The 27,732-nt window shown below is 44.9% G+C and overlaps 3 protein-coding genes across 11 annotated transcripts; all 3 read left to right on the plus strand.

Annotated features, from left to right (window-relative positions):
* Nucleotides 1-1,625: 1,625 nt before the first annotated feature.
* On the plus strand, nucleotides 1,626-9,676 carry LOC115353023 (probable 2-ketogluconate reductase). Of its 7 annotated transcripts, XM_030041941.2 has the most exons (8): nucleotides 1,629-2,119; nucleotides 2,150-2,193; nucleotides 2,838-3,085; nucleotides 5,307-5,691; nucleotides 6,944-7,115; nucleotides 7,932-8,110; nucleotides 8,853-8,949; nucleotides 9,325-9,676. In XM_030041941.2, exons 3-8 carry the CDS (start codon nucleotides 2,885-2,887, stop codon nucleotides 9,479-9,481), a joined length of 1,191 nt encoding a protein of 396 aa, XP_029897801.1. In that variant the 5' UTR covers nucleotides 1,629-2,119; nucleotides 2,150-2,193; nucleotides 2,838-2,884; the 3' UTR covers nucleotides 9,482-9,676. The 7 variants fall into 7 exon arrangements, with proteins under 7 accessions (XP_029897803.1, XP_029897801.1, XP_029897800.1 ...); XM_030041943.2 differs by having other exon boundaries at nucleotides 1,626-2,193; nucleotides 7,935-8,110; XM_030041940.2 differs by having other exon boundaries at nucleotides 1,629-2,193.
* A 117-nt stretch (nucleotides 9,677-9,793) lies between these two features.
* On the plus strand, nucleotides 9,794-18,323 carry LOC115353024 (probable 2-ketogluconate reductase). Of its 2 annotated transcripts, none has more exons than XM_030041950.2 (6): nucleotides 9,794-11,107; nucleotides 11,308-11,692; nucleotides 13,446-13,617; nucleotides 15,697-15,875; nucleotides 16,073-16,169; nucleotides 17,054-18,323. In XM_030041950.2, exons 2-6 carry the CDS (start codon nucleotides 11,311-11,313, stop codon nucleotides 17,208-17,210), a joined length of 987 nt encoding a protein of 328 aa, XP_029897810.1. In that variant the 5' UTR covers nucleotides 9,794-11,107; nucleotides 11,308-11,310; the 3' UTR covers nucleotides 17,211-18,323. The 2 variants fall into 2 exon arrangements, with proteins under 2 accessions (XP_029897810.1, XP_040974284.1); XM_041118350.1 differs by having other exon boundaries at nucleotides 9,794-10,955.
* A 3,736-nt stretch (nucleotides 18,324-22,059) lies between these two features.
* Nucleotides 22,060-27,350, plus strand: LOC115353025 (probable 2-ketogluconate reductase). 2 transcript variants are annotated; one of them, XM_041118351.1, is made up of 6 exons: nucleotides 22,060-22,208; nucleotides 22,907-23,293; nucleotides 24,246-24,417; nucleotides 25,752-25,930; nucleotides 26,488-26,584; nucleotides 26,998-27,349. In XM_041118351.1, exons 2-6 carry the CDS (start codon nucleotides 22,912-22,914, stop codon nucleotides 27,149-27,151), a joined length of 984 nt encoding a protein of 327 aa, XP_040974285.1. In that variant the 5' UTR covers nucleotides 22,060-22,208; nucleotides 22,907-22,911; the 3' UTR covers nucleotides 27,152-27,349. The 2 variants fall into 2 exon arrangements, with proteins under 2 accessions (XP_040974285.1, XP_029897811.1); XM_030041951.2 differs by having other exon boundaries at nucleotides 22,147-22,392; nucleotides 26,998-27,350.
* The last annotated feature ends 382 nt before the right edge of the window (nucleotides 27,351-27,732 follow it).

Consider the following 27,732-nt stretch of genomic DNA (forward strand, 5'->3'; position numbering starts at 1 on the left):
TTTCCCGTCAGTGGGCGGGGCGGAGCGCGCCGAAAGGGCGGGAAGGGGGGGGAGGGGAGGCCGCTTGGAGCATACCAAGTGTGAAGGCGGGAGGGGAGGGGCGGAAGAACAGCTTGGACCGTACCAAGCGGGGAAAGGGGGGCGGCGCGAGGTAGCAGTGGGACGTCACCGCTCATCGCCGCGGGTGTGACGTGGCAAAGGTCCTGCGAGAGCCCCTTGCGTCACAGCCCTGCCCAGGGCCAGGCGCAGGCGTTGTCCTCTCAGGGGTGTCCGTGCCCCCATCCCACCCGCTGCGGAGCCAGGCCCAAGGCGAGGGGGAGGCCTGGGGCTGGGGCCTGGGGCCTGGGCGACGGCCAAAAGGGCAACCCAGAATGGCGGGTGGCCCTGTGGGGGTGTCCCCGCTGCCCGAGAAGCCGGCTGCACCCAAACGGGTGGGCAGGTTGTGCTGTCCGTCTGCTGGCCGGGGCCGCGGGCCTCTCCCCTCGCGAGCGGGACGTGGAGCCGTGCGGCGGCGGTTGGCGCAGGTGGCCCGCGGGGTGCTGCTCGGTGGCACCGGGAGGAGGGAACGGAGGTCACCGCAGCCCAAATCTCCGAAACGTCTGCTGCTGACCGCTCTGGGGATGTTAAAACACTCGCTGTGCCTCCATTGGATTTGATCAAGGGGATCCTGCGACAGAGTGAGCGGCTGCATGCATCTCCTGGTTATGGAAGATTCTGTCACTGTATTAACCCGCAGCAATGAACATTTTCATGCTTGAGCCGGTGCTAGTTGTGGCTTGAGTGCTGTGTCAAAATGCAGGTATGTTTGAACCAGCCGGGTCACAACTGCATATTCATCTTCTGTATTCCTTCCTGATGCTCTGTCGTGGTTTAACCCCGGCCAGCAACTAAGCACCACACAGCTGCTCACTCACTTACCCCCCTACCCAGTGGGATGAGGGAGAGAATCAGGAAAAGCAGTAAAACTTGTGGGTTGAGATAAGAATGGTTTAATAGAACAGAAAAGAAGAAACTAATAATGATAACACTAATAAAATGACAATACTAATAATGAAAGGATTGGAATATACAAGTGATGTACAATGCAATTGTTCCCCGCTCACCAACAGAATGCCCAGTTAGTCCCTGAGCAGAGATTCCCCCCCCCCAGGCCAGCTCCCCCCCCCCGTTTATATACTGGACGTGACATCACACGGTATGGAATACCCCTTTGGCCAGTTTGGGTCAGCTGTCCTGGCTGTGTCCCCTCCCAGCTTCTTGTGCCCCTCCAGCCTTCTTGCTGGCTGGGCAGGAGAAGCTGAAAAATCCTTGACTTGGTCTAAACACTACTCAGCAACAACTGAAAGCGTCAGTGTGTTATCAACGTTCTTCTCGTACTGAACTCAAAGACATAGCACCGTACCAGCTACTAGGAAGACAATTAACTCTATCCCAGCCGAAACCAGGACATGCACCCAGCACCCAGAGCTAACCCTGCCCGTGGGAGCTGCGCTGCACAGCCCTGGGCTGTTCTCGCACCTCAGTACCATTATGCTCTCTCATCTCTCGCAGTCAAAATCCCAGTGCTTGGAACACACTGGGTAAATGTTTTTGGTTGTTTTGAAACCAGGACATTTCAGCATTACATTTCAGAATCGAGCTGCCATGGAGATAGGGCGTCCCAGGGCAGTCTTCCCACTTCCTGAAAGGCATTATTTGTTCTCCACAGGACGCTCGTTTAAAAGGCTAGCTTGCAGCAGACAGGGAGAAAAGCATAGTTCCCACTCCAAAAAAATCCACACCGGCTTGAGCTGGGGCTGTGGGGAGCAGTCGTGGAACAGCAGCCTGAATTTGCACCAAACTACTTTCCCCTAGAGTTGCGGCGCTCCCCCCAAAAACTACCAAAACCCTCCTTTTGCGCTATCTCCTTTCTGGAAAATTCAGTGCCGGGAGAAGAGAAGAAGGTAGCCATTTCAGACCAAAGCACCCCGCCGTCAGCCGTCCCCGCAGAAGCGGGCGGTGACACCCCGGCACCCCCCCCCTCCCCGGCGGACCGCAGCCCGGCCGTGCCGCGGCTTCCCTGGAAGCGTTCACCGGCGTTACCGGAGACCTCCCCGCCGCGGCTGGCAGGGCAGGAGTTAAACCCGGGTCCGTAGCAGGGTGCCGGACCCCCCCACACACACCCCCCCAGTTCGCCGCTGGAGCTGGACACAGGTAGCCCGGGGCCGGGGGGAGGGTTGCAGGGAGCTGGAGCGGGTACACCCGGGTGGGAGCAGGAACCGTGAGCTGAAGGCTTTTCCAGCTGAGCTAGGATGGAGCTGTGAAAAACATCGTCAGAAAGAAACCAGCCCTGGTTAATTCTTTGGTTGTTATTCAGGTAATTCGTTTTTCTTAATAGAGAAGCTAGTGGGAGGAACTTATTCTGGGTAACGCGTGCTATTAGTTTGAAACAGAGCTCGGAAGAAGGACGTGGGTTTGTTTTGCTATGATTTGGCTAAGTCCAAAGTGGTATAGCAGTGCCAGTCTGCAAGGAAGTAGTGAGTCAAGCTCCACACAAGAAACAAGGCCAGCTTCAGTTAGCACTGAAGTTAATACTTCAGTGTGGTCCTTTTTATTTGCCCACTTGTCTCGATCTGAGTCATATTTTCAAAGTTTTCTCTGCAATGCGAGGACCAGAACTTAGTACAGATACATTACATCAATGTGTTACATATGATTATAGATGTGTACATACACGGAAGCAGATAATCTTAGGGAAATAGAAAATGTGAGGAGACACACCTTTAAAAAAAAAAGAGAGAGTTAGAGACACTGCAGATGATACTAGTCCAAAACCAAAATTGTCATATCCTTAACAGGTGTCACATTTAGCACACTGGACAAGACATCTGATAACTGAAGAATTATGCTCAGGAGCAAAGCATTCAGTTTGTTAAAACCGATTCCCTTGATGTCTGGCCAGTCAAATTTGGCTTATGAATTTATTCATCCAGCTATTGCTTCTCATGGACATTGCTGTCACAGGAGAAGTGTGGATTATAGACAGAGGTACAAGACACACCCCAGTAGTGCTGGAGGACGAACAATAAGTGCTCCTCAGACCAAGGTTGGTATCTGGAGAGGCCCCTTCCCTCTGCAAGGTTCCTTGAAGTGTTTTTAGTTTACTGGTATCAATGTAATTTTTTAAGATTGTACCTGGTACTAGCAGAACCCCAATTCTCGAACCAAAGCTGCAGTCTATTAGTGGTTCACGCGCGCATCAAACGTGGCTGAAGTTGTGGTGCACTCAGCATATCCATGCTAATGAAAAGATTAATTACATGTGACTAGCCTGTCTGTAGTGCACCAGCTGGTTTGTTTAAAGCTAAACCAGCTCTTGCTGCACTGCACTGTACTGTGGCTTCCTCGTGGATCACCTTTCTGCTTGTGAAGTTCAGGAAGTGCTTCTAAAATGAACGCAGGTCTGACTCTGACCTTTGTGAGTGGTGTTTTGTAATGGAGGAGGAAGCAGTGATGAAGGCAAATGATGTAATACAGTGCCACGTTACTGGCTTCTGCAGTCAATTCATCATGTCTGGTGCCCAGTCTTCCATCACTTAACAGCATAAGGTTTAGTTGCCATCCAGTCTGAGTAAGTTGCTGCAGGAGCATCAGGTTGTGACCATCAAGAAGCTGGACAATGCTGTCACCATATGACATCAAATCTTGTCTTTTGTTCTATGCCTCATTCCATCTGGAGGACGAATCTAGTTCATCCTTCTAAGGTCACATTGTGTGATACTCTAAGCAATATACAGACTACAGCTGGGGAAATTTGCACAATTTTCACAACCATATGGGGCTGGGAGGGTTCAAAAATGCTTCAGTTGGCAAGAAGTAGATTAGATATATTTAAGAACATGGTCTTCCTTTGCAATATGGTTGCACTATTCATCTCATTGCGTTGTTTGCTGCTGTTCAGAACCAGTTAGTGTTATCAGAGACTCTGTTCGTGGTGAACTGTAGACCTGTCCTAACATGGAGGCCCCTTCTAGCCCATGTACAGCAGCAGACTGGAACTGAGGCAGAAATGCAGGTCAAGGCCAGGATAAAGCAGTATTACTGGTGTCGAGATTGAAGGCATTTAATAGATGCAGTTGGCATAAGGCTGAGTTTGCTCAGGATGAGGGTAAATACAGTTTGACAGAAACTACCAATCTGCATTGACACCTTTTTGTCACAGGTTTGAATTCTGGTTACTTACTGAAAGCTTGTGTGAGAGGACTGAAGCAGCAGGAAATCTCTGCCCAGCACTGTGTGCCCAGAATAAATCAGCGTACTGCTGTGGAAAATTGTTCTGATTCAGTTAGCACAACGTCAGGTTTCCTGGACCCAAGCCTAGGACACAGTATGGGATAGAGACCTAAAGTGAGTGGAGCACAGCAAACAGAATTGTAGGAAATTGGGCATGACTGTTGTTAAGACATGCAGCAAATCTTCAGCTACCATTTTTGTCAATAACCACTGCCTCTAATTAGGCATGTGGCTATCTGTGGAGCCCCTATCTTATTGCAGGATACAATACATTGGCATGAGTGTTGCAGAGAGGACTGGGCTCAGAACTGTGTGCGTAGGGGAAAAGTTCTAGTATGAAGGACCGTGTTGTCAGTGGGACTTACAGTATCACCTCCAGTGCTCTTCCCCACTGGTTCAGCTTATAGGCATGGGTGTGCTAAATTTCTTGGGAGGTAAGTTCAGGTACAGATCTGGATGTTTAAAACACTGAAGGCAAGCAGTGTCAGAGCTGTCCAAAGGTAGCCCTTCATCGTGTGAATTTGTTAGACCTAAACAATTCCTCACAGATGTTTGTCAGACCCATCTGAGCCTCAGTGCCTCCCTACACTACCTGTGGCTTCACCAACCGTAATCAATAGGCAAGAAACTTCGAGTAACTTTCTATTGGCCTCTGTTTCATACCACTGCTTACAGAAATTAATTTGTGAATAAGGTTGAGAAGCTGCCAGATTTGTATGAATTCAATATTGATTCAGGACTAAAATGAAACTATTTGAGAAGACTGGATTTAGATCTAAGGGGGTGGACATTCCTTGGTGCTGTAGTCTAGGTGCTGTGATAGTAAATCAGCACTTAGTGAAAATACTGGGAATTTGTCTGATGCACCACGCTAGTACCAAGTGACTGTGGGTTCATTCTGTATCGTTAAGAGCAGTATTGAGTTCCATCAGTTTCCTGTTTTACAGGTGTGAATTTAAATGATCACTACAGCATCACTCCTTTAAAGGTGTTCTCCTAAACAAAGGAGTATTTCTTCTATTCCCCTGTTGCAGGTCATGGCAGAAGAAGAGTTACCGGGGGTTTTGATTCTGGATATAGGAGGAACTCATGGTGTGCTAGAAAACCTTGCAGCACTTTTGAAGAAACACTTTCGCCTTATCACCATGAAGGAATTTCTTCAAAACAAAAAAGAAATGAGCAAAAAAATCCAATCTATTTTCGTGTTTGAGTGCAGGCCGACTATTGACCGAGAGCTTCTAGAAAGCCTGCCTAATTTAAAGGTAATTGGAAACTCTGGGGTTGGAGTCAATCACTTAGACTTGAAAATGATTTCTAGCTTTGGGGTAAAAGTGACCAACACCCCACATGCCGTGGCGGACCCAACAGCAGACATAGGAATGGCCTTGATGCTGGCCTCTGCCAGAAGACTAGTGGAAGGTAATGTTTTAAATTTTCCTGGATCTTAGCTACTTCTCTGACATATCTCACTTTTACTATGATACAGATGATCTGTCTGAATCAATATTTGGGATGCTTTCATGGGGAAAAAAATTTCTGAGGACTCCGTTTTCAGAGGCCTCTGCTTTTCCTATGTCCTGCTTCTTCGTAAGGCGATGGTGACAAGAGTAAGGGCTTTGTCTAAATTATGCACTTTAAATTCACTTGGGATATCCTGTTCGGAATGAAGTCTGGGGCATAATTCTCCTCTGGCTGTTCACTGGGTGGGTTGTTTATAGCTGTAAAAACTGAATACAAAATGCATCCAAATCAAATGTCACCACTTCTCCATTTCCCTTGGAACAAGTGTTAGGAGCTACAGGAAGGTACAAAGCATTAATGGCCATGTCCCCATCTCTAGAGCAGTAATTACTGTAACTCTTCTCTTTTTTCCTGCTTCTGTGAAGAGTTTTTCTAAACCAATGCGCTGTATTTCTAGAAGAGCATCATCACTATTATTAAAATAGCTGATAATCCTTTTGACAAAGTTATTCCAAACTGTACCACCAACATTAGTTTGTGTCCTTAAAAGTAGGTCCTTTCCCCACATACCCTTGCTACGCAATGCCTTTCAGGGGAAGGAAGGTGTCAGTAGAGCCTATCACAAGAAGTTGCCTCCGTCTTGAGGGACTCATAGTCTTTCTGTCACTGCTGCTGCACCCCTGAGCATGAAATAACACCTCTTTCCCCGTGATGTTTTCTCACTGTTGCATCTTGCTGGACCTCAAGTTCTTTGTATAAAAGCTCATAGAGATCCGTGGCTGAGCTGGAAATTGCAACCGTCACCCTCATTCAAGCAGTGGGGCTGCTTTGGGTTGTGATCCAGGAGAGAGATGGTGAGATTTACCCCAGCTAAAAAAAAAGTGAAGTCAATGCTTGCGCGGTGGTAAGTGTGAAAGAAGCTATTTTTAAACTTTCAAGAAAATACTCCAACCGTGGAAGAGTTAATTCCCTGAGGAGCCATTCCTCCCAGCACGGTACCCACCTGGCAGCCCTCCTGTGCTTCTGGCTCCAGCCCTGGCTGCAGGGAATGACACCATCCAGGCTCTTCCATAAACTGGTCAAAATTAGCAAGGATGTTGTTTAAGGGGTGCTCCAGAGCCCTACCACTGTGACGGTGAGAAACTTTTTCTTTCCCCCAAACCTATGTTTATGGTCGGTTTGTACCCATTTAGCATGTATTTACATTCAGGCTGCCAGATTGCAGTTTCTCCAGACACGAAGTATTTTGCTGTTGACTGGCTGGGAGTGGAAGTAACCAGAGCGACGCTTGGGATCATCGGGATGGGCAGCATTGGTTATAGAGTGGCTCAGAGAGCCAGAGCCTTCGATATGAGGATCCTGTACCATAACAGGAACCGGAGGTAAAAACTTTTGGATTCTGCATGTAATGAGTCAGGGGGCCGTGATGGAAACCACAGCTCTGCTGTGTCCCCAGTCTTCCTAGGCACTTGTGACGGTTGTGAGCAGCATGAGGAGCACCAGCGTGCCGCTGCTTCTTCCCTTGGGCTCCCTACTGCTCCCTTCCCCCTCGCCTCCTGCGCTCGCTGGGCCCTGGTTAGCTACTAGCAGTTGGAACAAGGGCCGCGTAACCTTTCTGAAGATGTTGTCCAAGCAAACGAGGCCTTGTGCCCTCATTGTGTCCCCTGTCCTGCCAGACTCTTCTTACGGCTTCTGGCAGCATCCCTGGCCCACCCAGCCAGTCACCCCTCTCCTCAGCCCAGCCAGATCACTCATCACACCGGCACCGATGACAAGGGTCTTAACTTCTGTTAGTTTCATAGTTCCCTTTCTTTCAGACTTCGCTTCCCCTTCATTCCTTTTCCACCCCAAGTCCTAACTCACATGTCAGGCAAGGAGAGACTCTACAGGGATTGGCACAGACGAGAGGAGAGTGGGGTCTGACTGCATCCCCAACCTCCTATACCTAATATTGCCTACGTGCTTTGCTTTCACACGTACATCACACCTTCAGTGTCCCACCACTCCTCTAGCCTCTTGCTCCCTCTAGCCCACATGCTTCCTACCTCCTTCCAACGTCTGTACCTATCAATGTCTTTACCTTGGCCTCAAACCTCTTGATCTCTGTCCTGTTCCTGATCTCTCCTAAGGTTGATTGATTGTTAAAGCCAGTTAGAAGTAGTTGTGTCAGTTTGGGGGGGTGTGCATTTTTCCTTCAGAAGAAAGGAGGAGGAAGAGGCAGTTGGTGCCCACTACTGTGAGAAGATGGAAGACTTGCTGCAGCAATCTGACTTTGTTATGTTGGTTGTGAACTTGACTCCTGAGACTCACAAACTGATTGGGAAAAAGGAGCTTGGGCTGATGAAACCCACAGCTACTCTTATAAACATCAGCCGAGGTAGGATGATCTAAAAACACTGTTTGTGGCTCCACAGTTAAGGTTGTGTTTTGTCTGATTGTGTTGACATTCCCCCCTCCAACCTCAGTCTGTGATATCCCTGTATTGTTTGAGTCATGAAGTAGCTGGCAGTCTACAAATGAATGACTTATCATAGATCAGATGCTATGTGTTCAAAGGTCCTATGGAATTTAGGGATGCTCAGCAGATGTTCTGTTCTCTTTAGCCTTATCCTAAAGACAGCTTTTTTTAGTGGAAATAACTGAAAGGTTTATCATCACCGATGATGAATGAGGTGCAAGGAGAAACCTAAGTTTCATTTGGAACAGCTATGTAGAAAAGAAACTTCACATGGGATTACAGATCTGTTGGCACTGAAGAAGCATACGAGAGAGATTATAGTTTCAGTAAAGAAAGCAGAGATAAAAGAGTGGAAAGCTTGAAGAGATTAAATGATTTGTCTGTAATAATACAAGAAGTCAGTGTCAAAATGAGGAAAAGACTGAAACCGGTCACATCCCAGGAAAAGCCTTACACAGTGGACCATAATCCTCCTCTAACTAAAGATTAATAAATAAAATCTCTGTTTTGTTTGGTTAATGGTTATTAGAAAGACATTCTACTTTCTAACAAGATGAAGATCCTGTAATTTTTCTCACTAGACCCTTGAGACCTTTCCCCACTGCCAGGTAAAAACATGTTCATTAACTCATCACGATAGCAAGATTTCATTTCCATGCAGGTGCAGTTATTGACCAAGATGCATTGGTAGAAGCTCTCCAGAATAAGGTTATTAGGGCTGCCGCTCTGGACGTGACGTACCCTGAGCCTCTGCCAAGGTAAAGAAACCTGCTTTCCATTCTATTAATCTGAAATGTTTTAAACTGTGTGCAAAAGTGTGCTCATAATCTTGATCTCCATGGGGAGTCTCTCTCACTGTTTAAGGGCAAAACCTCAGCCTGTCTCACACAGTCATAAATAAATGACAAACTGTTAGCCTTTCCCACATCTGTCAGTTCTTTGCCAGCCTAACTGACAGGCAAGGCAACGAGACCAATAGAGACGAAGAAGAAATGGGTAAGCAAGCTTCCCACAGCTTTCTGCTGGTTCTGTGCTTGTGGCCCTTTTATCTCAACAGTTCTTAACAACTAACATGGGATAGCTGCAGAGTAAATTCCCTGTGTAAAACATTCTGTTCTTTCTGTTTCTTACAGAGATCATCCTTTGTTAAAATTAAATAACATCATCATAACCCCTCACATCGGAACTGCAACAGTCCAAGCTATCCGTATGATGGCAGAAGAAGCAATAACAAATATGCTGGCTGTTCTTAATGGCCAACCCATTCCAAGTGAAGTGTTTCCCAAATGATGTGTGCCAGATGATATCAGTAAATCTCATATGTGTGGGAAGGCGCTATTTCTTACAGTACCACTTTTAAACTAAAAAAAACCAACCTGTTCCTGCACTGCTCTTGTCATGATACTGTAAAGCTGTCATCTCACTAGACTTGATCTGTACTGTTATTTACAATTCTGAAAAATAAAGTGGAACTAATAAAAGGGACTTGTTTGAAGATTTTAAACTGAGCAGTTATGCACTTTGATATCTTCAGTCCATTATTTCAATGAATACCTGTATTCTCTTCCCAGTACTGGCTGCTACGTAATGATAAGCAAGTACACCAAGCAGTTTGTGTAACACTCTCAAATATATTAAGGGTGAATTGAGCAGTAATTGCCTGCAGAAATTTGGCTGTATCCTGAAACACTTTTCAGCCAATATTGCAATATTCTGTTTTTATATATATGAAGAAAGCAGTCTCCTTTGAAATTATTGTAGGCCTAAGGTTTTCTAATGTAAGAAGAGCTTTGCTTCATCTACATGTTAAAGCAAAGCAAAGCCAATCACTGAAGAAGTATCTTTGATTTTCCTGAGGGGATCCTTTGAAAACCAAAGTAAATACCAAGAGATTTAATTCTTCCATGCAGACGAAAATGATGCTTTTATCTTGACTGGCCATGAAACAGTGGTAGATCTACTACTGAAATCACATGGGTGAGGGCACAGCCTAAAGCAAAATTCGTAGTCAGTCCTAACTTGCAGCCCAAGGCCAAGCTTTTTCTTACACTCTCTTTCCTATGAGCAAGCCACAAAGTCAGAAAATTCAGCAAAATGTTTGTCACCTCCATAAAATCAGGAAGCCTTTCCATTATTTTGCAATATGGTTAGGCTTCTTGAAGGGATGGTCAAACGAAGTTTTAGTACAGGAAGTGTAGACAGGCCAAGAGTTAGACATTCAGATGCAAATAGTGAAATACTACTAACAAGACAACACCAAGTATTGCAATAACAAGACAACAAGTATTGCAATAACAAGACAACAGCAAGTATTGCTATAGGGGATTCCAAGATCTTCAGCCCTTAAACAGCTCTCCCCGCAGCTCTTCCCAAAATTCCTGTGGAAAATCAATGGTAGCTGTAAATAGTCTATTAAAAAACCCAAAACTTGTCAATTCACAGACCCTCTGGGAACCACAAACAGATGGTCAGTGATTCCTGCAAAAAAACGCATGTTTTAATTTGAGTGCATAAGTCCTTGGAAAACACTTGCCTAAGCATCTATTAATTTGTTAACTTATGATAGCCTCAGGAGAAGGCACTGCAGTTAAGAATTCACTGGTGTCTCTTCAGGACAGGAGGCTGCAAAAGTCTCTGCAATGAAGCATTTAAAAATTAACCTGGTAACAAAGTTCATGGTGAAGCTGTGCAATTTGTTTTCTCAAACTAGATTTGGTCCAACATTTTTCTTAACTACTTAAACACAGCAGTTTGTGATTTCAGGGTAAGGAAGGAGATTTATTGCACCAGACTATTGATGGTCTGCAACTAAGTAATTAATGAGAAATAATTTTGTGTTATGAGCCTGGTGGCAGTGATACGAGACCTTACAGACCATGAGGGACAGAACTTGCTCAGACTTGATCGTGTGAATATGTGTGTGTGTAATTGGTAGTATACTTAAAAGAGCTGCTTTCTTGCCTTGGTTTGTTTATCTCCCTAGCTAAATATGTGGTTTATAGGATCTTTTGTCGTAGATGTCACGAAACAGGACATGAAAGTGATTCTTCTTTAAAATGTCTGGAAATAATTATACGTCTTTCTTCTGACACTTTGTGTCTTTCTTCTTTGTGTAGATCATGGGAGAAGGAGAGCTACCTGGGCTTTTGGTAAATGAAATCAGTGGCAAACATGGGATATTGCATGGCCATGTGGCATTCCTGAAGAAACATTTCTACCTCATCACCATGAAGGAATTTCTTGAAGACAGAAAGCGTATGAGTAAAAAGGTCCAAGCGATCTATTTGTGGTGGCACAAACCAGTCATTGACCAAGAGCTCCTCCAGAGCCTGCCAAACTTGAAAGTGATTGCGAATTCAGGAGTAGGGATGGATCACCTGGATCTGAAGCTTGTCGCTAGCTTCGGTGTGAAGATGGCTAATGCTCCACGTGCTGTTTCCAGCAGCACAGCAGATACTGGGATGGCTTTGCTGCTGGCATCTGCTAGAAGACTAGTGGAAGGTAACATCTTAATTCTTTTGTGGCTTCTAAAAATTATACAAGATTTACCTACTATTATTAATTTGACTTTTTCTACAGTTATCTGTAGGGCACATAGTTTCACAAAAAATGTGAAAATCTAAATATGTTGGGTTGGCAAACAGAATAATCGGTATTTTCATATATTTTATATATCATAAATATATCTAAATTATTACATTATACACAAACATACAAAACATATATTTCAACCAGGTATAAATAAGATCATATAAGTTTAGTTTTCACAGATCACCAGCCTGGGTTGAAAATATTTGAGCAGAATCGAATCACATTTGATTCAAATACAGCTTTTTGCTTTATGGACCAAGCGGGTTTAGAAGCTGGAATTTAGTTTTTAGAATAAATACAGCAGTAGACTTAGTTTAACAGTTTCAGATGAACAATACACTGAAGTGTACTTCCTACATATGAAAACTTTAAATGTCACTACCTTCTTCAGCAGCACATTTTCGGTGACTATGACATTTGGCTGACATAGGACGTGCTTCTTGATGTGATAGCGTTACAGTGCTATTGACCAAAAGTGAGGGATGCCAAAGATCAGACGAACGCTGCAATCACACGCTGGCAGCAGAAATTAGAGTGTGGGAGGCAACAATGGAGCAGAATAAGGGTATATGCTGAAAGCTGGGGCTGACACGGACATGGGCATATTCTCAGGGACTGAAAGGGATGGGTGCAGAATTGGGGAATTTAAGGGGCATTAGAGAGCAACAAGGCAGCCTGCTCCAGCTTCTGCTAGTAGCATCCTTTCTAGTTTCTTCCACATTTTTTTCTTGCCATTTCCCCAAATAGACCTACCCTTGGCTCAGTTAGAATGCCTCCTGCTTCAGGAGAAGACCCTCCAGATTTTTTCTATTAAATTTACCTGCCTTTGATTTGTCAGCTCTACCACAGGATTCATAGAAACTCAAAGGAGACTTGTCTCCCCCTAAATCTGTTTCTACCTCACAAGGAGGAGACAGATTAAAAGGGAGATTAATTTCTTGTTCCCATCTACAGAAACTATGCCTGGTGGCATTTCTGTTAGCTGTGCCTTGGCAGAGCGTTTTACCCTGAGGCATTTTTTGATACTTTCACAATATTCTGCTTATGTTTTAGAAGAGCTGGCAATATCAGAAGACTGAAATATCAGAAGCGTGTCACCTTGCTAGCAGACTATTAAGTGCCATCTCTGTGCATATATTTTCTGTGTTGTCAAACTATCCAAACTCTTGTAGGTTTAACAGATAATTATGGAAATTAGTGACTAGTGTTTTTTAAACAAGTCACACTTTTCTTTCCAAGAGAGTGGCAGAGGTGAACAGGAAACCAGTTCTTATTATTCTAAATAGCAAAACCAACATCTGGTGTTATTCTCCACATGACATTTCCAAACTCTGCAGTGTTACTGGCAATAATTATTTTGATTGGTGATGCAGAACATGGCAATGTTTTTATGAGTCTAAAGCAGTAAAAGGATTTTTAGGGGAGATTACATCAAAAGGCTTTTTGTAGTATGGTGAGAATAAATGGGAATGTCACATACAGGTGGCAGGGAAAGATGATATGTTAGGGAGTCACCTAGGACATTACAAAAACAATTGCTATTTAAAATTGTCTGTTTGTAACCGTTAAAAGTGCGCTATAGTAGCGCAAGCCCAGACTCTTTTGCCTTGTTCCCCCGTGTGGGAGCCCATTCATTTCTCATATTGGAGTGTTTTTCTTGCAGGCTATCACATTGCAATGTCTTCAGGTATGGAGTACAGTGAAGCCGATTTTCTGGGAGTTGAAGTTACTGGAGCTACTCTAGGGATTATTGGCATGGGCAGCATCGGGTATAAGATTGCTCTGAGAGCCAAAGCGTTTGAAATGAACATTTTGTACCACAACAGGACACGGAGGTAAAGATACGTCTTCACCCTAATTACAGCAGAAACTCCCTTTTAGATAGTCAGTATTTCCTTTTCAAGGAGTTATATCAGAAATATAGCAAGAAATGAGGGAATAGGGCCGAGATTAAAACAAAAGGGAAAAAAAGAGCAGTTGCCTCAAATCAGTCTTGTAAGGAATTACTTGGTGATTAAACATTTGGAAACTTAAATTAAGTTTTATATTAGAAATTCCAAGGTTTCCTGGAGATGTGAACAGAAAACGGAAAATCAAGCTTATACCTTTTTTGTTCTTATCATATCTTACTATAGTGACACATAACTCTAGCTTTTGTTTATTTTTCCCCCATCTTTCAAAGTTCAGGCATGATCTTGTTGAAACTGAATGACTGGAGAACTAAGAAATGTATAGCTTGCTCAATATTAAAACTGATTAACTTGAGAGCTGCTCTTGAGAAAACCTTGTTTCTCTTCAAACCAGTAGGAATTTTGCCAAGTATTTAACTGGATTTCACCCTTTATTTCTAGCCCCTCCTAACTTGTGTACCTGGGAATATGATCCTTGTTAGAGATGCAGCACAGGGGCTTTTCTAATATAAAGGTGAGCAAGATCCCCATGTATAACTCGAGGCTGTTGCAATCAGGCAAGGTGCAGCCAACGAGCAGAGCAAATTTTTACTGCTATAAACCACAATCTACCCTGAGAGAACTTTCCTCCTCCCTGACTGAAGGGAGGAGCTGCAGTGCTAGTACATGTGGCTTTTAGTGATTTTCTCCATATGCAGACTGCAGAAGGAGGGTGACTGCCCTAGCTAGCCCTAACCAAATCGCAAGGCTGGATGAGGCCAGAAATTTCTAGCCTTGCTTGGCATTCCTGCTACTTCAGAAATTACAAAAACAGCTGAGCAAACTCACATTAAAAAAAGTATTAGTGAACACCCTCCTTAAGATCTTTCAGAATTTCCTCATAAACCACAAAAAAGAGAAAATAAGGCAGAAATACTTTTCTTTTTTCCTGCAGCTCATCACTAACTCCCTCTGTTTAATACTTTTCAGTCTTTAAAGTAATATCTATGCAAGAGTGCTATGATGAATAATCAAAGCACAGTGCAATAGAAATTAAAAACCTGCTTATTTTAAAGTACATTTGCACTTCAAGCTTATGTGCTGAAGTGAGGTGCACTCTGCATGCTGCAAAACTGGCTGTAGTTCCAGTCTGTTCTTTACCCACTTAATCTCTGGTTTTTGACCTGGACACTGAACGAAAACAATGAAATGCATGAGTTAGGAGGCACATGCTCCAAAGTCACACTGAAGTTATTTTCTTAGTGTGACTTCTTTCTTTATTTCTAGATTAGGGAGGAGATAATTAAAGCCATTCTCTTGCAATCAGGAGCAGAAGATTGTACGCACAATCGCCTATCATTGCTTCTTTAGTTCCTGAAGTTCAGGCAGCTAAATGTACAAAGAACAGGAGAAATGGCAAGTATTCTTTTTTATTGTGAAAAGTTCAAACTAAAAATCTCTCCCTACTTTGGTAACTTTTTGTGTTGAACACTTTATTTTGTGAAAGTCCTGGGGCAGCCGGCAGCCTGCCAAAGAGCTGCCTTGCTGATTCCACTCATCAGAAAATGCTGGGCTGACTGGAGGATGCCAACAGGATGAGGACCACCAGCATGCCCAGAGCTCACACCGATGAGTTCTGGTGAATACCACTGCTCTGGCTGGAGCGATTACTGCATCCTGTGAGGTGCACTTTCCCCACGGGGGATCCTGGAGAACGGACCGTGTGCTGCCATCGGTGCCGGTGCTTGGCCTTAGTCCACCTGCAGACTTTAAAAGAAGCCCCTGGACCCTGCACTGCAGCGGCTGAGAGGCAGGCATGCAATCCGTCCCCTGCTGTAGGGCTCGAAGCCTTCCAGAAGGACCCAAACAGCCAGCTGAGACTAACTTCACCTTTGTTTGCCACCTGTTTGCTACGTGAATGTGATAATCAGATCCTTTAGTTTGTATACCAGTGACATCATTGAAGAAAATATTTTCGTGACTGATGCCCTGAAATACAGCGTGACGCTTCTTTTTCCCCACCAGGAAAGAGCAAGAGGAGCAAGCTGTCGGCACCACTTACTGCGAAAAGATAGACGGCTTGCTCCAGCGGGCAGATTTTGTGATGGTGGTGGTGAGCCTGACACCTCAGACGCACAAGCTGATCGGGAAAAGAGAGATGGAGCTGATGAAGCCCACGGCTACTCTCATTAACATCAGCCGAGGTACCATCCACAACCGTTGACTGGCCTGACGAGAAAGTACGAGCCAGCTCCCGGTGCGTTACCCGCAGCGCCATGCTGCATCCACCGCACAGCTGATCATGCGTGGTGAAAATTCCTCTCTCTCCCCTTCTCTTCTCTTTCCACCCCCAGAGCGTTACCTGCAAATGGCACTCAGAGACACTCTTATTCCAAACCAGGTGCAGTAGTTGACCAAGAGGCGCTGGTGACAGCTCTGCAGACCGGTGTTATCAGGGCCGCAGCTTTGGATGTCACCCACCCCGAGCCACTGCCCAGGTTGCCATCTCTGCTTGTTTCTCAGAAAGGATGGGTGAGCCCGGCCAGAGGCAGGCAGCATCCCTGCAGCGGGCAGGCATCTGGCAGAGGCATCCTCGCCCTCCCCTGGGGTGGAGGTTTGCCTGAAAGTGCCATGAATACGAATGGGATGCAAGCCCAGATGTTGGATCTGATAACAGGGCAAAGGGAAGCCTGGGCGCCGGGAAACAGCAGGAGGGGGCTTGTGTGCCCAGGGGAGCATTAACCGCCCTCCCAGAATCACCATGGGGAGCTGCAGCAGTGCTTCGCTTACAAATTGCTTTACCTGAATGGGTGGAAGCCTCTTGAGTCATCCCTCCCTAGACCTGCTGCATTGCCCCAGGGTGTCCCCTCCCCGCAGGCTTGTTTCCCCAGCACAAGGCTGAAGTGCTGCAGATCTCTTGGCTACTCAGCTTCTGTAAAAAAACACCTCTTTTACCAGCATGGTGCCTCATGGATTTAGCTGTGCTGGCTGCATTGTGGGTCGGGGGGAGTTTGGTCTTGGTGTGCCAGGACATCACTCTCCATTATCTGAGTCTACATACGTAACTACAGCTCAGAGCCTTGTGTAGGGTTAATGTGTCAGGAGGGCTTAATCCTCTCTTCTGACAGAGTTCAAATTGCTGCCTAATGGCAAAAGGCTGTTTCCGGACAAAAGAGCACAGTATAAACTCTTCACGTGTACTTTTAACATCCAAAATTACTTGAACACAGGTGATCAGGTTCTGTGGATGTAAGTGGGACTTGTAAATTTATATTAAATTAACTTTCTGTTTAAATACAGTGCAAAAGCCAAAGTAGGACTCCTCTTTATTTGGATGAACAACAGTAGGTAACTTAACTATCTCTTTTTTCCTTTCTTCCAGAGATCATACGTTGTTAAAATTAAAGAACGTCATTATAACGCCTCACCTTGGCATCAAAACAGACAAGGCCACCTACATGATAACAGAGGAAGCAGTTGAAAACATACTAGCAGCTCTTAACGGTCTCCCCATACCCAGTGAAGTGCTCCCTAGCTGATGGGCAAAAGGATATCACGGCTCTCTTTTTATTCTTCTGTTTCCTCCTATCAGCTCTTAAGGTTTTTATTCTTAGATTTTCTCCATTAAGAGAAACCTGTTCCAAGTGGACACGGAAAGCGCTGGCTTGGTCTCACATGTCATTAAAAACCAGCTTTTACATTTTAATTTTCTTGCAAATTGGAGGAATACATTACTTTTCACTTCCAACCATAGATAGATGCATGCAGGTTTTAAGTGGCTCCGGGAAAAACAACTTCTGATTGCCAATGCACTTCTTGCTAGGCTCCCTAGTCCTAAAGAAAATGTCATTTTTAGATTACATAATTCACTTTGTTCCCATTCTACTTACTATCAAAAACAACAAAGTAAGCTACCTGGCTAGAAAAATGACCGACTTTCCATATGGACGCCTGCATTTAAACTAGCTCCTGAGACACAAAATGCTGAGGCAAAAGTCAGTTTTCAGAAATGTACTCAGAATCACTTATTTAAAGCAGACTGGATTTTTAGAAGACAATTTAAACTACTAGCACTAAGGAAAATTAGTCTTCAAGATGAACATGCTACTATGTTTGTAATACCAAACTTATGTGCAGTCTACCTCCAGATTTTCATCTTTGTGCAAATATTTGGAAGAACTCTTGGAGCCCTCTAAGCCTTCAGCACCATCCTGTAAATTAGTGGGAACACAAAAGGCTGTAAAAACACACACAGCATTAAAATCCAAATCTATACACTTTCCTTTGTATCACTGCTTCTGGACATTCGCAAGAATAATTATATTTGTAACAAGATAAAACAGGGAGCTTCACTACTGTGAAGAGAAAGAAAATACTTTGACAAATTGGTTTTGTTACTGCAATTACTATTATGGAAAAAAATCAAAATCCCATGGCTTTCCTCCACTAGAAATAGCACCTATATTACAATTAATACCAATTCCACAGGAAAAGGATCTCTTTAAATAGAAGAATGCTTATTCACCTCACTAAGGAATGCTCGTTCACCTCACTAAAGCTTTGTGGGAAACAGTTTGCTATCCTCTCAGTTGTCTTTATGTACTCCCTGTTGTCTTAATACAAGTCCAAAAGACAAATAAACCAATGGGCAACTCAAAGTGGCAGTGCTATGCCTTTTATTACGTAGTATGACTTTATGAATAGTACGATTATTTAATCTATCAGTGAAATTTATAGCAAAGTTGCCATTAAGTGCAGCTAAGATTTTGCCTGTAGTCTCATGCATCTTTAGAGAGCCATTTCCCCTTCCTTTTTCTTGCAGAAGGGTGTCACTGGTGCTTGCCAGAAGACACTTCCTTCCACCAGTTTAACATACGATGATGTTACCAGCTCTTGCAGCTCAGGGAGACAAGACATTGCAGCTTGTCGGGAGCAGCAAGGTGGCTGGCAAGACTTTCAAGACTGTCCCAGGGACCTCCCTGCTCTCTGAGGTCCAGGTGCCCAGTATGCCTTTCGTTGTCACCTGTATAAAGGTGACAAAAATAAGTTGAGCTTATTCTTTCAAAGTAAAAGGCTAAGCAATAAATTACAGAGCTGAAAACAAAGCTACAAGAAGCTAAAATAGCAGAAATAAACAAAACACCTTTTATTAGATCAATATCCTAAAACTGGAAAAAACACACAAGGTTTTGCACATGCAAACTTTTCTCCAGACGTGAAGCAGCAAACATAAAATCAGTACTTCATTTCACTTCTATGTAAAACAATAGAACGTGCTTGGCATTTTCTTGGACTTTTACTTGTACTTTTGCAGGTATTTCATCATGAATTTGTGTGGATTAGTTACAGAAGTGTCCTGCCAGTGGGTGCTTTAGACAGGAAGACACAGCGCTAGACAACAGGATACCTGTCAGTCATTGGAGCCGTGGGTTCACTCACACACGCCTAACAACTTGGCGTTCCACAGACTGGAAATGGTCACTTAAAGGACAGCTTCCCAAAATGTCTTTAGGAAGCAACTACCTCTCTTTTCAAATTACATTGCAAAAAATGGCCCTTTGTTTCCTGCCTTTCCTTAATTTATAAATATTCATTGAATAGTATTGAATTAACTGACATACAGTTCAGGAAGCCTTCCTGTGCTTACTAGATGCTGTTTCCCATCTCTGCTATTCTACTTAGATTGTGCTTGGAAAACACAATACATCCAATCTTAAGATTACTAAAAATGGATCAAAAGCAGTGGCCACATGAGCAAAGAGATGATCTGTTACAGTTCACTCCATTGATTCAGATTTGTTTGAAACATTTTTGACGAGCAAACAGTACACAATCTGGATTATAGTGCTGCTATAGTAGTCTTCTGGGAAAGCTGGCCTTAGCTATGGCAAGCAGACGGTTAGTGATAACACTTTATGGTGGTTTAGGGTCAGTGAAAACAAATGCATCGCTTGGGTTGGCCTTGCCTGAAACAACAAACTTGCGAATACAGATTTCCTGCCTCTGCTTTTTTTGTCCTATGAATCCTGGTCATGTATGATATTGCTTTATAACACATAATGTAGACATGGGAAATGTATGTCCTTATCCAGTTTCAAGTTTAAGCTAGTCTATACATCCCAGCTGGGAAATGTATTACATTACATTATACAAAAGTCTTTTAGGCAAACGCAACACTTCAAAGGTCTAATCCTAAGAAACAATTATTATGCAAGCACCTTATTAACACTGCAGGCATCAGCTTGCCCTGCAGCATTATATGGACACCAATGGCAATATTTAATAATGGGAATGAAGTCCACAGGCTGTGCAACACCTCCCTCCTCATACCCACAGACATTAGTAATTTCAGGGAACTTTGTCACAATGCTGGCATAATAGATCCCTTTCTATCATAGAAAACCAAAAGCACACTGCAACACTATGTAATTCAGCTTAACACACTACATGGAGGTCTAAAAGGTACTCTGCAAATTAAATCTACTTAGAACATGATAGTGCGCTGGTGCAACACTCTGATCTTGTTTTACCTTAATCAGACTTAGTTCATGGTAACTGTTGTTCGGTTGCTGCCCACACTCTTACTCTGTGACATTCTGTGTCCTAGTAATTCGAACAGCTCTTCAATCACTCAAAATATAAATGGTTTCCTGACCTCTTCTGCACATATGTTGCTATACAGATATATCTCCTATAGAGATCTATATCAGCTCCTGAACGATAACTTGAAAATTAGATGTTCAAGTTACACAAAAAAACTTTGAAGCCGCCTGATTCTCTCCACATCTAACCACATAACACACCCATTTTCTTGACATTTGATATGTATGTCCTGGATTTTTGCTTGAAAAAGAGTGACATTCCTTTGACTATTATTTTTTTGACTCCTCTGACTAATTGCTCCTTCATTTTGTTCATTCGAATTTGTTGATTTGATATGCAAAGGGAAAAACTACCGTATTTTCCTTCCAAAGTTTTTTTTTTACCTTCACTACTAAAACGTGGTAGACCTCCCTCCTCATTTCATAGCGAGGCAGAATGACTTGTGTCTTTGAGAGGGGCTTTACAATGGTCCTTTGATCTCAGGTATTGTAATGTAAGCAGTAAGTTAAAAGGTCACCCATTATGTCTTATCAGCAAACTTGGAAGCAGTTGATGTGAAACAGGGAATGTGTAAGCATTTTAGGGTTTGTTGCTTTCTTTTGAAAGAAGAAAATTCAAGTAGACTTAACTAAGAATCCAGCTAGTATGCGGTAACTCCATCTTGCTAGTTAATGAATTTTTGCTTTAAAGTTTAACTGTCTGAACTTGAAATCCATGTAAGCAAATGATACTCAGAAATCATCACCAGGATAACAAGAACTATTTACAGTTTCGTGTAATCATTACAACATTTTATTATACTTTACCTTTTCATTAGTCATTTTATAGAGGATTCGGTGTTAAATTTGACTGCCTTAAGTGTTCAGCATAGCAAAATGCGTTTGGTAGAATTGAAGACAACACGATTTTGTAACCCATTCTTTTGCAAGGCACTACGGTAGTCAGGCGAGACCCAGCAGTGCCCAATAGCTGGTTATTCCGTAGCGTGGAAGGAGAGAGATTCCCGGTGCCCGCAGCAGCGGTGTTCCCCGGCTCTCGAGCTGTTCTCGCCGCAGCAGCCAGGCACCCTCTCCAGCGTTCTGCTGGCCACTTGCCCGGCAAAGGGGACGGCTCCAGCACAGCTTGAGCGAGCAGAGTACTGAAGCTGTACTCTGCGCCCTCCATCACCCGGGATTCACAGTCCCAAGTAACCTCGTCAGGAAAATTTTCACACGTTTCTCAGCTGGGATAGGCCCAGGAATGCCTGTAGCCGGGCTAACAGCCGCAGGGAGTGAGCACCTGAGCCTGCCCCAGTGGCTTAGCTCTCGAAGAGAGGTTTTGAGGGTATTCTTAGAATCCTTTAGGTTGGAAAAGACACCTGGTGCGTGCAATGAGATCTGTCACTGGTGCCTGCCGGTCAGAGGGTCAGAGACAATGCTTCATGCCATGTTAATGTACGTGCAAATAGTGCAATGACCGACAGAGAGACCAGACTGTAGCTGGTATTCAAAGACAGGATGGAAAAAAACAGTGTGCTTGACATTAATGCAAAATCCCAATTATTTTCAAATTACTACCAGCTCAGAAACACGGTACATTTTAAAAAACCCACAACTATTTGTGAACACCCATCGCTCTCTCCCAGCTCCCCTGAGGGGGCTAGGGCTCCAAGGGTCTCCGCGCCCCTGGCTGGGAGCGGGAGTGGGAGCCAGAGCCGGAGCAGGAGGGGATCTCTCCCGTTCCCTGCCCTCCTTCACGGCCAGCCCAGCTCCCTCCCATCCCTAAGTCCCACCTGCAAAGAACTGCAAACGCCTTCAGAAAGGGCTGGAAAAGCAGACAGCTTTGGGCGGGGAGGACGGACGGACTCCGGTCCTGTGGAGCAGGTGGTGCGAGAGCAGTGGAGCCTCATTCCAGCAGCCCTGGAGCTGGGGATCCCATCTGTGCTGCTGAGCGCGGTACAGATTTTGTGGGGTTTTTTTTTTGTGTGTGTGCCTCTGACACGAGGGCTGTGATTCCCGAGCGGCTGAGGGGCAGCGTGCGGGTCTCCTGGCTTGAGCCTGGGGTAACAGGCTTGGTTCGTCCCAGAGTCGGCAGGGTGAAGAGTTGTCGGGACGCTGGAAGAGGCGGAGGAAAAAAAAGGTAAACTTGTGTTCAGGAAGTAAATTGATTTAACTCCAAAGTTCATAGTTGTGAAATTATAGCTCTGTTACATTAAACAAGATTTTTTCCCAAGATAAGCTCATTAATTACTAATTACTTAATATGGTTGCATAGGTGGCAATCAAAGGCAGAACTTGGGGGCTAAAAGACACCCTTCCACTCACATGGTCTCATTCTTAAACTATCAAGACTTTGGCCTTTGAATATTGAACAGGAGTAACGCCTGGTAGCTCTTTTGTTTAAGAGTTAGCATAGCTGGTGTGCCAGAAACAAGTTTTTCTTGTCCTATTGACAAGAATATATGGAAATTTAAATTCTGAGTAACACAGGAAAACACAAGACAGGTTCTGCATGTGGGAGTGACTATCTTTAGCCAACTCTGTCATCAAGTGGGAAAACAGCATGTAATGGAGCCAATCAATTCCTGTTTTTTAAAAAAGGTATAATGAGTCACTTGAGGACATACCCTTTTGGTTTCTCATTGCTTTTGTAGAGGGCATGGAGGGTCAGGACCTGCCTTATGTGCTAATTGACCGTATAGGAGGGAAGCATGGAGTATATGAAGACCATGTTGAATTTCTGGAGAAACATTTTCATCTCATCACCATGACAGAATATCTTGAAAACAAGAAATTTCTCAGCAAAAAGATCAGAGCTATTTATATGTGGTATCACAGACCGGTTATTAACGAAGAGCTGCTCCAGAGCTTGCCTAACTTGAAGATAGTTGCAAGCTCCGGAGTGGGAATAGATCACTTGGACCTGAAACTTCTCTCCAGCTATGGTGTGAAAGTGTCCAACACTCCGTTTGTTGTTTCCACTGACACTGCAGACTTGGGGATGGCTTTGATGCTGGCATCTTCCAGGAGACTTGTGGAAGGTAATAACTGAAACGGTTTTAGTCTTTCTATAGAAAAGGCCACTTTTCAAAACATGCAGTTAGAAAGTGTGTGCTGATGCAAAGGTAAGCTTAAAAGTAGAAAAACAGGAAAATACAGGGATGAGGAAAAAGTTAGGACAAATCTGTCATGTTGACAGTAACTTGCATGCAACGCGTACTGTTTGCAAACAGGCGTATCAGCAAGGTAGATGTGTTCCTTCTTCAGACAGCCCTAAATTCAGGCCTCTTCTCCCTCAGCCCACACCCACTTACTCATTACACTTGTTCACTGCAGTCTTGCTTTGCAACTTTTAATAAAAGGGGATTAAAAGAAGGTATTTTCAAGGAGGCTTGAAACCTGTCCTTGCCGAGCTGACATGTATCTGAGTCATTACGAGCAAGCCCTCCAGAAATCTGTCCACTGTGCTCTGTCTTTCTTTTCCCTGTCAACTTTGGTATATTGGCAAGACAGCTGGGAATCTGTATTGGCTTTGCTGAAAGTCTTGATGATATTACAACTGATTCATCAGTTGCACCGTTCAGTATTTACAATGTAGGTGACATCCATGGCGCTGCCAGTTTCATGAGCCCTGCTGATGAACCACCGTAAGTAAGAAGCTGTCTTGCTGAGATGCGTTTCAGTGGCACAATAATCAGTACTGTGGGCAGAGAAAGGTGATGGGCAGGTGTGTGATGTACATCGAAGGGAGGTTGCTACTGTGGCCTTACCTTCTTTGTCTGCCTAAGAGGGGCTGGATACGTTCCTATCCTAAGCAAGAAATCAATGTCAGATGTCATGTTGACAGTGCAGCATTATTGTCCAGAAACACAGTAACGTGATGTTACTGCTCCTGTGCTTCTGCCTTGTCTTATGATAAAAAGTGGGGAAAAAAGTAACCAGATGGCAGGACATCCTTTACGTGACGTATTTCCTTCTTTTCCCTCCTCCAAGGTTATCAGATTGCGGTCTCCCCCGACACAGAGTATTTCCCCGCTGACTGGCTGGGGGCTGAGGTTTCTGGAGCCACCCTGGGGATCGTGGGAATGGGCACCATCGGCTACAAAGTGGCCGAGAGAGCCAAAGCCTTTGAAATGAAGATTTTGTACCACAACCGGAATCGGAGGTAAAGCTGTTCGCAGCTCCATGGCAAGTCTATTTTGCCACTGCTTTTAAACGTTATTTGTAACTTTCGCTGTCAAACTGATCTGTTCTCTCCGTGTTAGGATAGGACGCTGTGCTCTCTGCACTATTGTTATTAAATATCGTGCCAGGAAGCCGCGAGGCCACGTTCACCCGAAAGTCCAAATCATCAGGCGATTTCATGGTGATAAGGCAGGGCGGAGGCCAGACGGGGGCTGAGGGGAGCTGAGACCGGCCCTGCTGCGGCATCGCTGGGGTAGGGGCTGACGGCCCCCCGGGAGCTGCCGTGGGGTCCTGGGATTTGGGGAAGCGCCAGGGTGCCGGAGTGGGACAGCCAGGGCTGGTGGTGCCCTCGGGGCCGTGACAATAAGTCGCTGCCTTATTAGTGGCTCTTTATTTTGAGTGGCAAAGTACATACACTTGCTTCAAGGTGGTCATTCATTTCCCGATTTATAGAGAAACAAAGTCAGGACGGAATGGGAGAGACACATCTCGCTGGCCTCCCCGTGAGTCCAGGGCTCCCTGGGCCTTCCTGTCATGTTGGTGACGTTGCAATAGACTGGGGAAAGGAGAAATAGCCTGGGAGGACATAACTCCGTGACTTAGGGGAGGCAGGGACGCAGGCAGAGACATCTCGCCCTTTCAGAGCCAGCTGACAATGAAAAGCCGGGCTTGCCAGCCCGTTTGCTGTCTTCTAGATGAGGTGTCTGTGCCCTTCACATACGCCGTGACTCCCGCCAGGCCCATCCCATCCTCTTCTTTTGTGGGGATCTGATGGGAGCCGGGCAGTACGAAGGTAGGGATCGAATGCACCGGCAGGTCCTGCAGCGTGGGGTTTCAGTGAACCAGCACTGATGCACAGAGCAAGCAGACTGCTGCTGACTCAGATTTCTGCAGGTTTAACCCCTGCCCTGTCTTGTGTGGGTTTCCTCAGTAATTTTCAGACAAGTTACTTTTCACAGGGAAGGGAATTCATGTCAAACATCAGTCTCGCTTTTGGGTTGGAAAAGAAGCCCCGTTACAACCAGGAGCTGTGACACAAATGCATTTGTTTTATTGTTTATTCAGTGCATTTACATGATACTAATTTCTTACTTTCCATCCCCACAGGTATAATACTGCACATTTGTGTATAGTGCACTCGGTATTGTGGGAAACAGCTTAACATTTTTCTTTACTGCCTTTCTGTCAGATAACTGGCTAACTGCTTTGCACTACGGAGTGAAGAAAACTCTTAAGAAACCTTTTCTCTAATGGTGATTTGAACTTTTTCTTGTTGCTTACTACTGGAGTTGAATTTTGGGTTTTTCCCCTCAGAAACAAGGAAGAAGAAAGTGCCGTTGGAGCTATTTACTGTAAGAAGATAGATGATTTGCTCCAGCAGTCCGATTTTGTGTTGCTGTCTGTGAACCTGACTCCACAGACACACAAACTGATTGGGAAGAGGGAGCTGGAGCTGATGAAACCCACAGCTACTCTCATTAATACCAGCAGAGGTAGGGTGCAGAATAAACAAAACTGCGTTACGGTTTGCTGGCATAAAAAGTCCTGGGAACACCCAACCCTAATATAGAGCCTGTCACTCTGAAATTTTCGATAAATTCTCTGATTACTAGATTATTTAGGTGTCTGTGGTCATATCTCGGCCAAACATTTAAGCATTTCCGTAATTATGAGCAAGTAGGTCTCTACAATGTTAGTGAGCGTGGAGGGTTAGAAGCCCGTGTATATTTGCATAACCTCCTACTGAAGCTTTTTACTTATTTAGTGCAGTCTTGCTGCTAACATGCATCAGGGTGGCACAGCCCGCTCTGAAGTCTGGCACCGTACTTTGTTTTACGGTGCTACGTACTGCCTTCTAAAATTCCTGACTGTCCAACTCTGATGCACGTACCCAAGGTTCTTCCTCCCACTTCACCACGGGATCTCTGCTGGCGCTGCTGCTTTGTGAACGTCGCCAGCCAGGCCGTTTGCCTGACCGCCATGCCCAAAAGGATGGTGAGAGAACAGTGTGGAATATGAAAATAAGAGTATCCTTCTTACTGTAACCCAGGTCTGGTTGTGGATCAGGATGCTTTGGTGGAAGCCCTTCAAAACAAAGTTATTAAGGCAGCTGCTCTGGATGTGACATATCCTGAACCTTTGCCAAGGTAGGACATGTATTTCAGTTAAATATAAATGAGCGTAAGTGTGCGGTTCAAACTAAGTACAAGTTTGTGAGCACGTGAGAAGTCGGATAATACTTTGTTAGTAGGAGTACACGATGTGTGTGCACTAGCCCTACTGAAACGATGTCCCCAATCCTTCCGTCCTAGCCAAACAAAATTCACAGTGACTCATTTGGAGGATTTGTTGCACAAAAAAACCGCAAGCTAGGCAGCAGTCTGAACTCCTCTGAGTAGGCTTGGGTCATGCAGTTAGTTTTTATTTTTAATTATTATTTTAGCAGTTAGTTTTTATTTTTCATTATTATTTTAGATATTTCCCTGGCTCCCTTCAGGTGACGAGATAACAGGTGAATGCTCTGTGAGTGGATAGCTCAGCATTTCTTTTCCGTTCCCAGGGATCACCCTTTGTTAAAGCTGAAGAATGTCATAATAACTCCTCACATTGGAAGTGCCACCAAAAAGACACGCCGCCTTATGATGGAAAACATGACGGAGAGCATACAAGCCGGTCTTGCGGGTCTTCCTATCCCTAACGAAGTATTACTGTAAAGCGGCCTGCGTTTAGTGTTAATGCCATTAGTGTTTACCCTGGTGTGAGGAAACACTAATTTGATCGCTCTTCGTGTAACTATCCCCCGCGTGTGTTAAACAGATAAAATCGATAACGCGTGCCTCCGACTCGTTTAATTAACCCAAAGCGATTTTGTGTGGAGAACTGCCGTTATTCTCCCGTGAACTCCAGTGAGAAACGCCGGAGGGCCCAGAGCCTCGCACCGGTGTCATTTATTTTGCTCGCACCCTCTTAAAACGGCCCATCGACCTCGCTCCGGGTCGACGGGGGCCGAAGTCGTCCCCCGGTTCCACCGAAGCACGGCAGCCTTCCCGAGGCTCCGGCAGCCCCGTCTTGGCGGAGGGGACACGCACGTTGTCCACGGCCTTTTTTTTCCTGCGGCAGCCCCCAGGTTTGTCTTCGCTTCCCGGCCGACTCCCGTACCCCCACACGAGCGGAGCCCCGGCACGGCTGTGCCCGCCCGGGGCTCGGCTCTGGCGCTGAGGGAGGGGGTGAGGTTTCCCTCAGCTCGGCGCCCCGCCGCTCGCCTGTGCCCGAAGGCACCTCAGCCTCTTCCCGC

This window comes from Aquila chrysaetos, chromosome 18 (assembly GCF_900496995.4).
Source record: "Aquila chrysaetos chrysaetos chromosome 18, bAquChr1.4, whole genome shotgun sequence".
Taxonomy (NCBI): Eukaryota; Metazoa; Chordata; class Aves; order Accipitriformes; family Accipitridae; genus Aquila; species Aquila chrysaetos.

Excerpts from the sequence above, each read along its gene's own strand:
- LOC115353023 (XM_030041940.2), top strand. The coding sequence starts at position 2,885 with ATGCTCAGGAGCAAAGCATTCAGTTTGTTAAAACCGATTCCCTTGATG. Across the intron at positions 5,692-6,943 it reads TGCCAGAAGACTAGTGGAAG|GCTGCCAGATTGCAGTTTCT; the intron begins GTAATGTTTTAA and ends ATTTACATTCAG. Across the intron at positions 7,116-7,931 it reads TACCATAACAGGAACCGGAG|AAGAAAGGAGGAGGAAGAGG; the intron begins GTAAAAACTTTT and ends TTTTTCCTTCAG.
- LOC115353024 (XM_030041950.2), top strand. The coding sequence starts at position 11,311 with ATGGGAGAAGGAGAGCTACCTGGGCTTTTGGTAAATGAAATCAGTGGC. Across the intron at positions 11,693-13,445 it reads TGCTAGAAGACTAGTGGAAG|GCTATCACATTGCAATGTCT; the intron begins GTAACATCTTAA and ends TTTTTCTTGCAG. Across the intron at positions 15,876-16,072 it reads TCTCATTAACATCAGCCGAG|GTGCAGTAGTTGACCAAGAG; the intron begins GTACCATCCACA and ends ATTCCAAACCAG.
- LOC115353025 (XM_041118351.1), top strand. The coding sequence starts at position 22,912 with ATGGAGGGTCAGGACCTGCCTTATGTGCTAATTGACCGTATAGGAGGG. Across the intron at positions 25,931-26,487 it reads TCTCATTAATACCAGCAGAG|GTCTGGTTGTGGATCAGGAT; the intron begins GTAGGGTGCAGA and ends ACTGTAACCCAG. Across the intron at positions 26,585-26,997 it reads TATCCTGAACCTTTGCCAAG|GGATCACCCTTTGTTAAAGC; the intron begins GTAGGACATGTA and ends TTCCGTTCCCAG.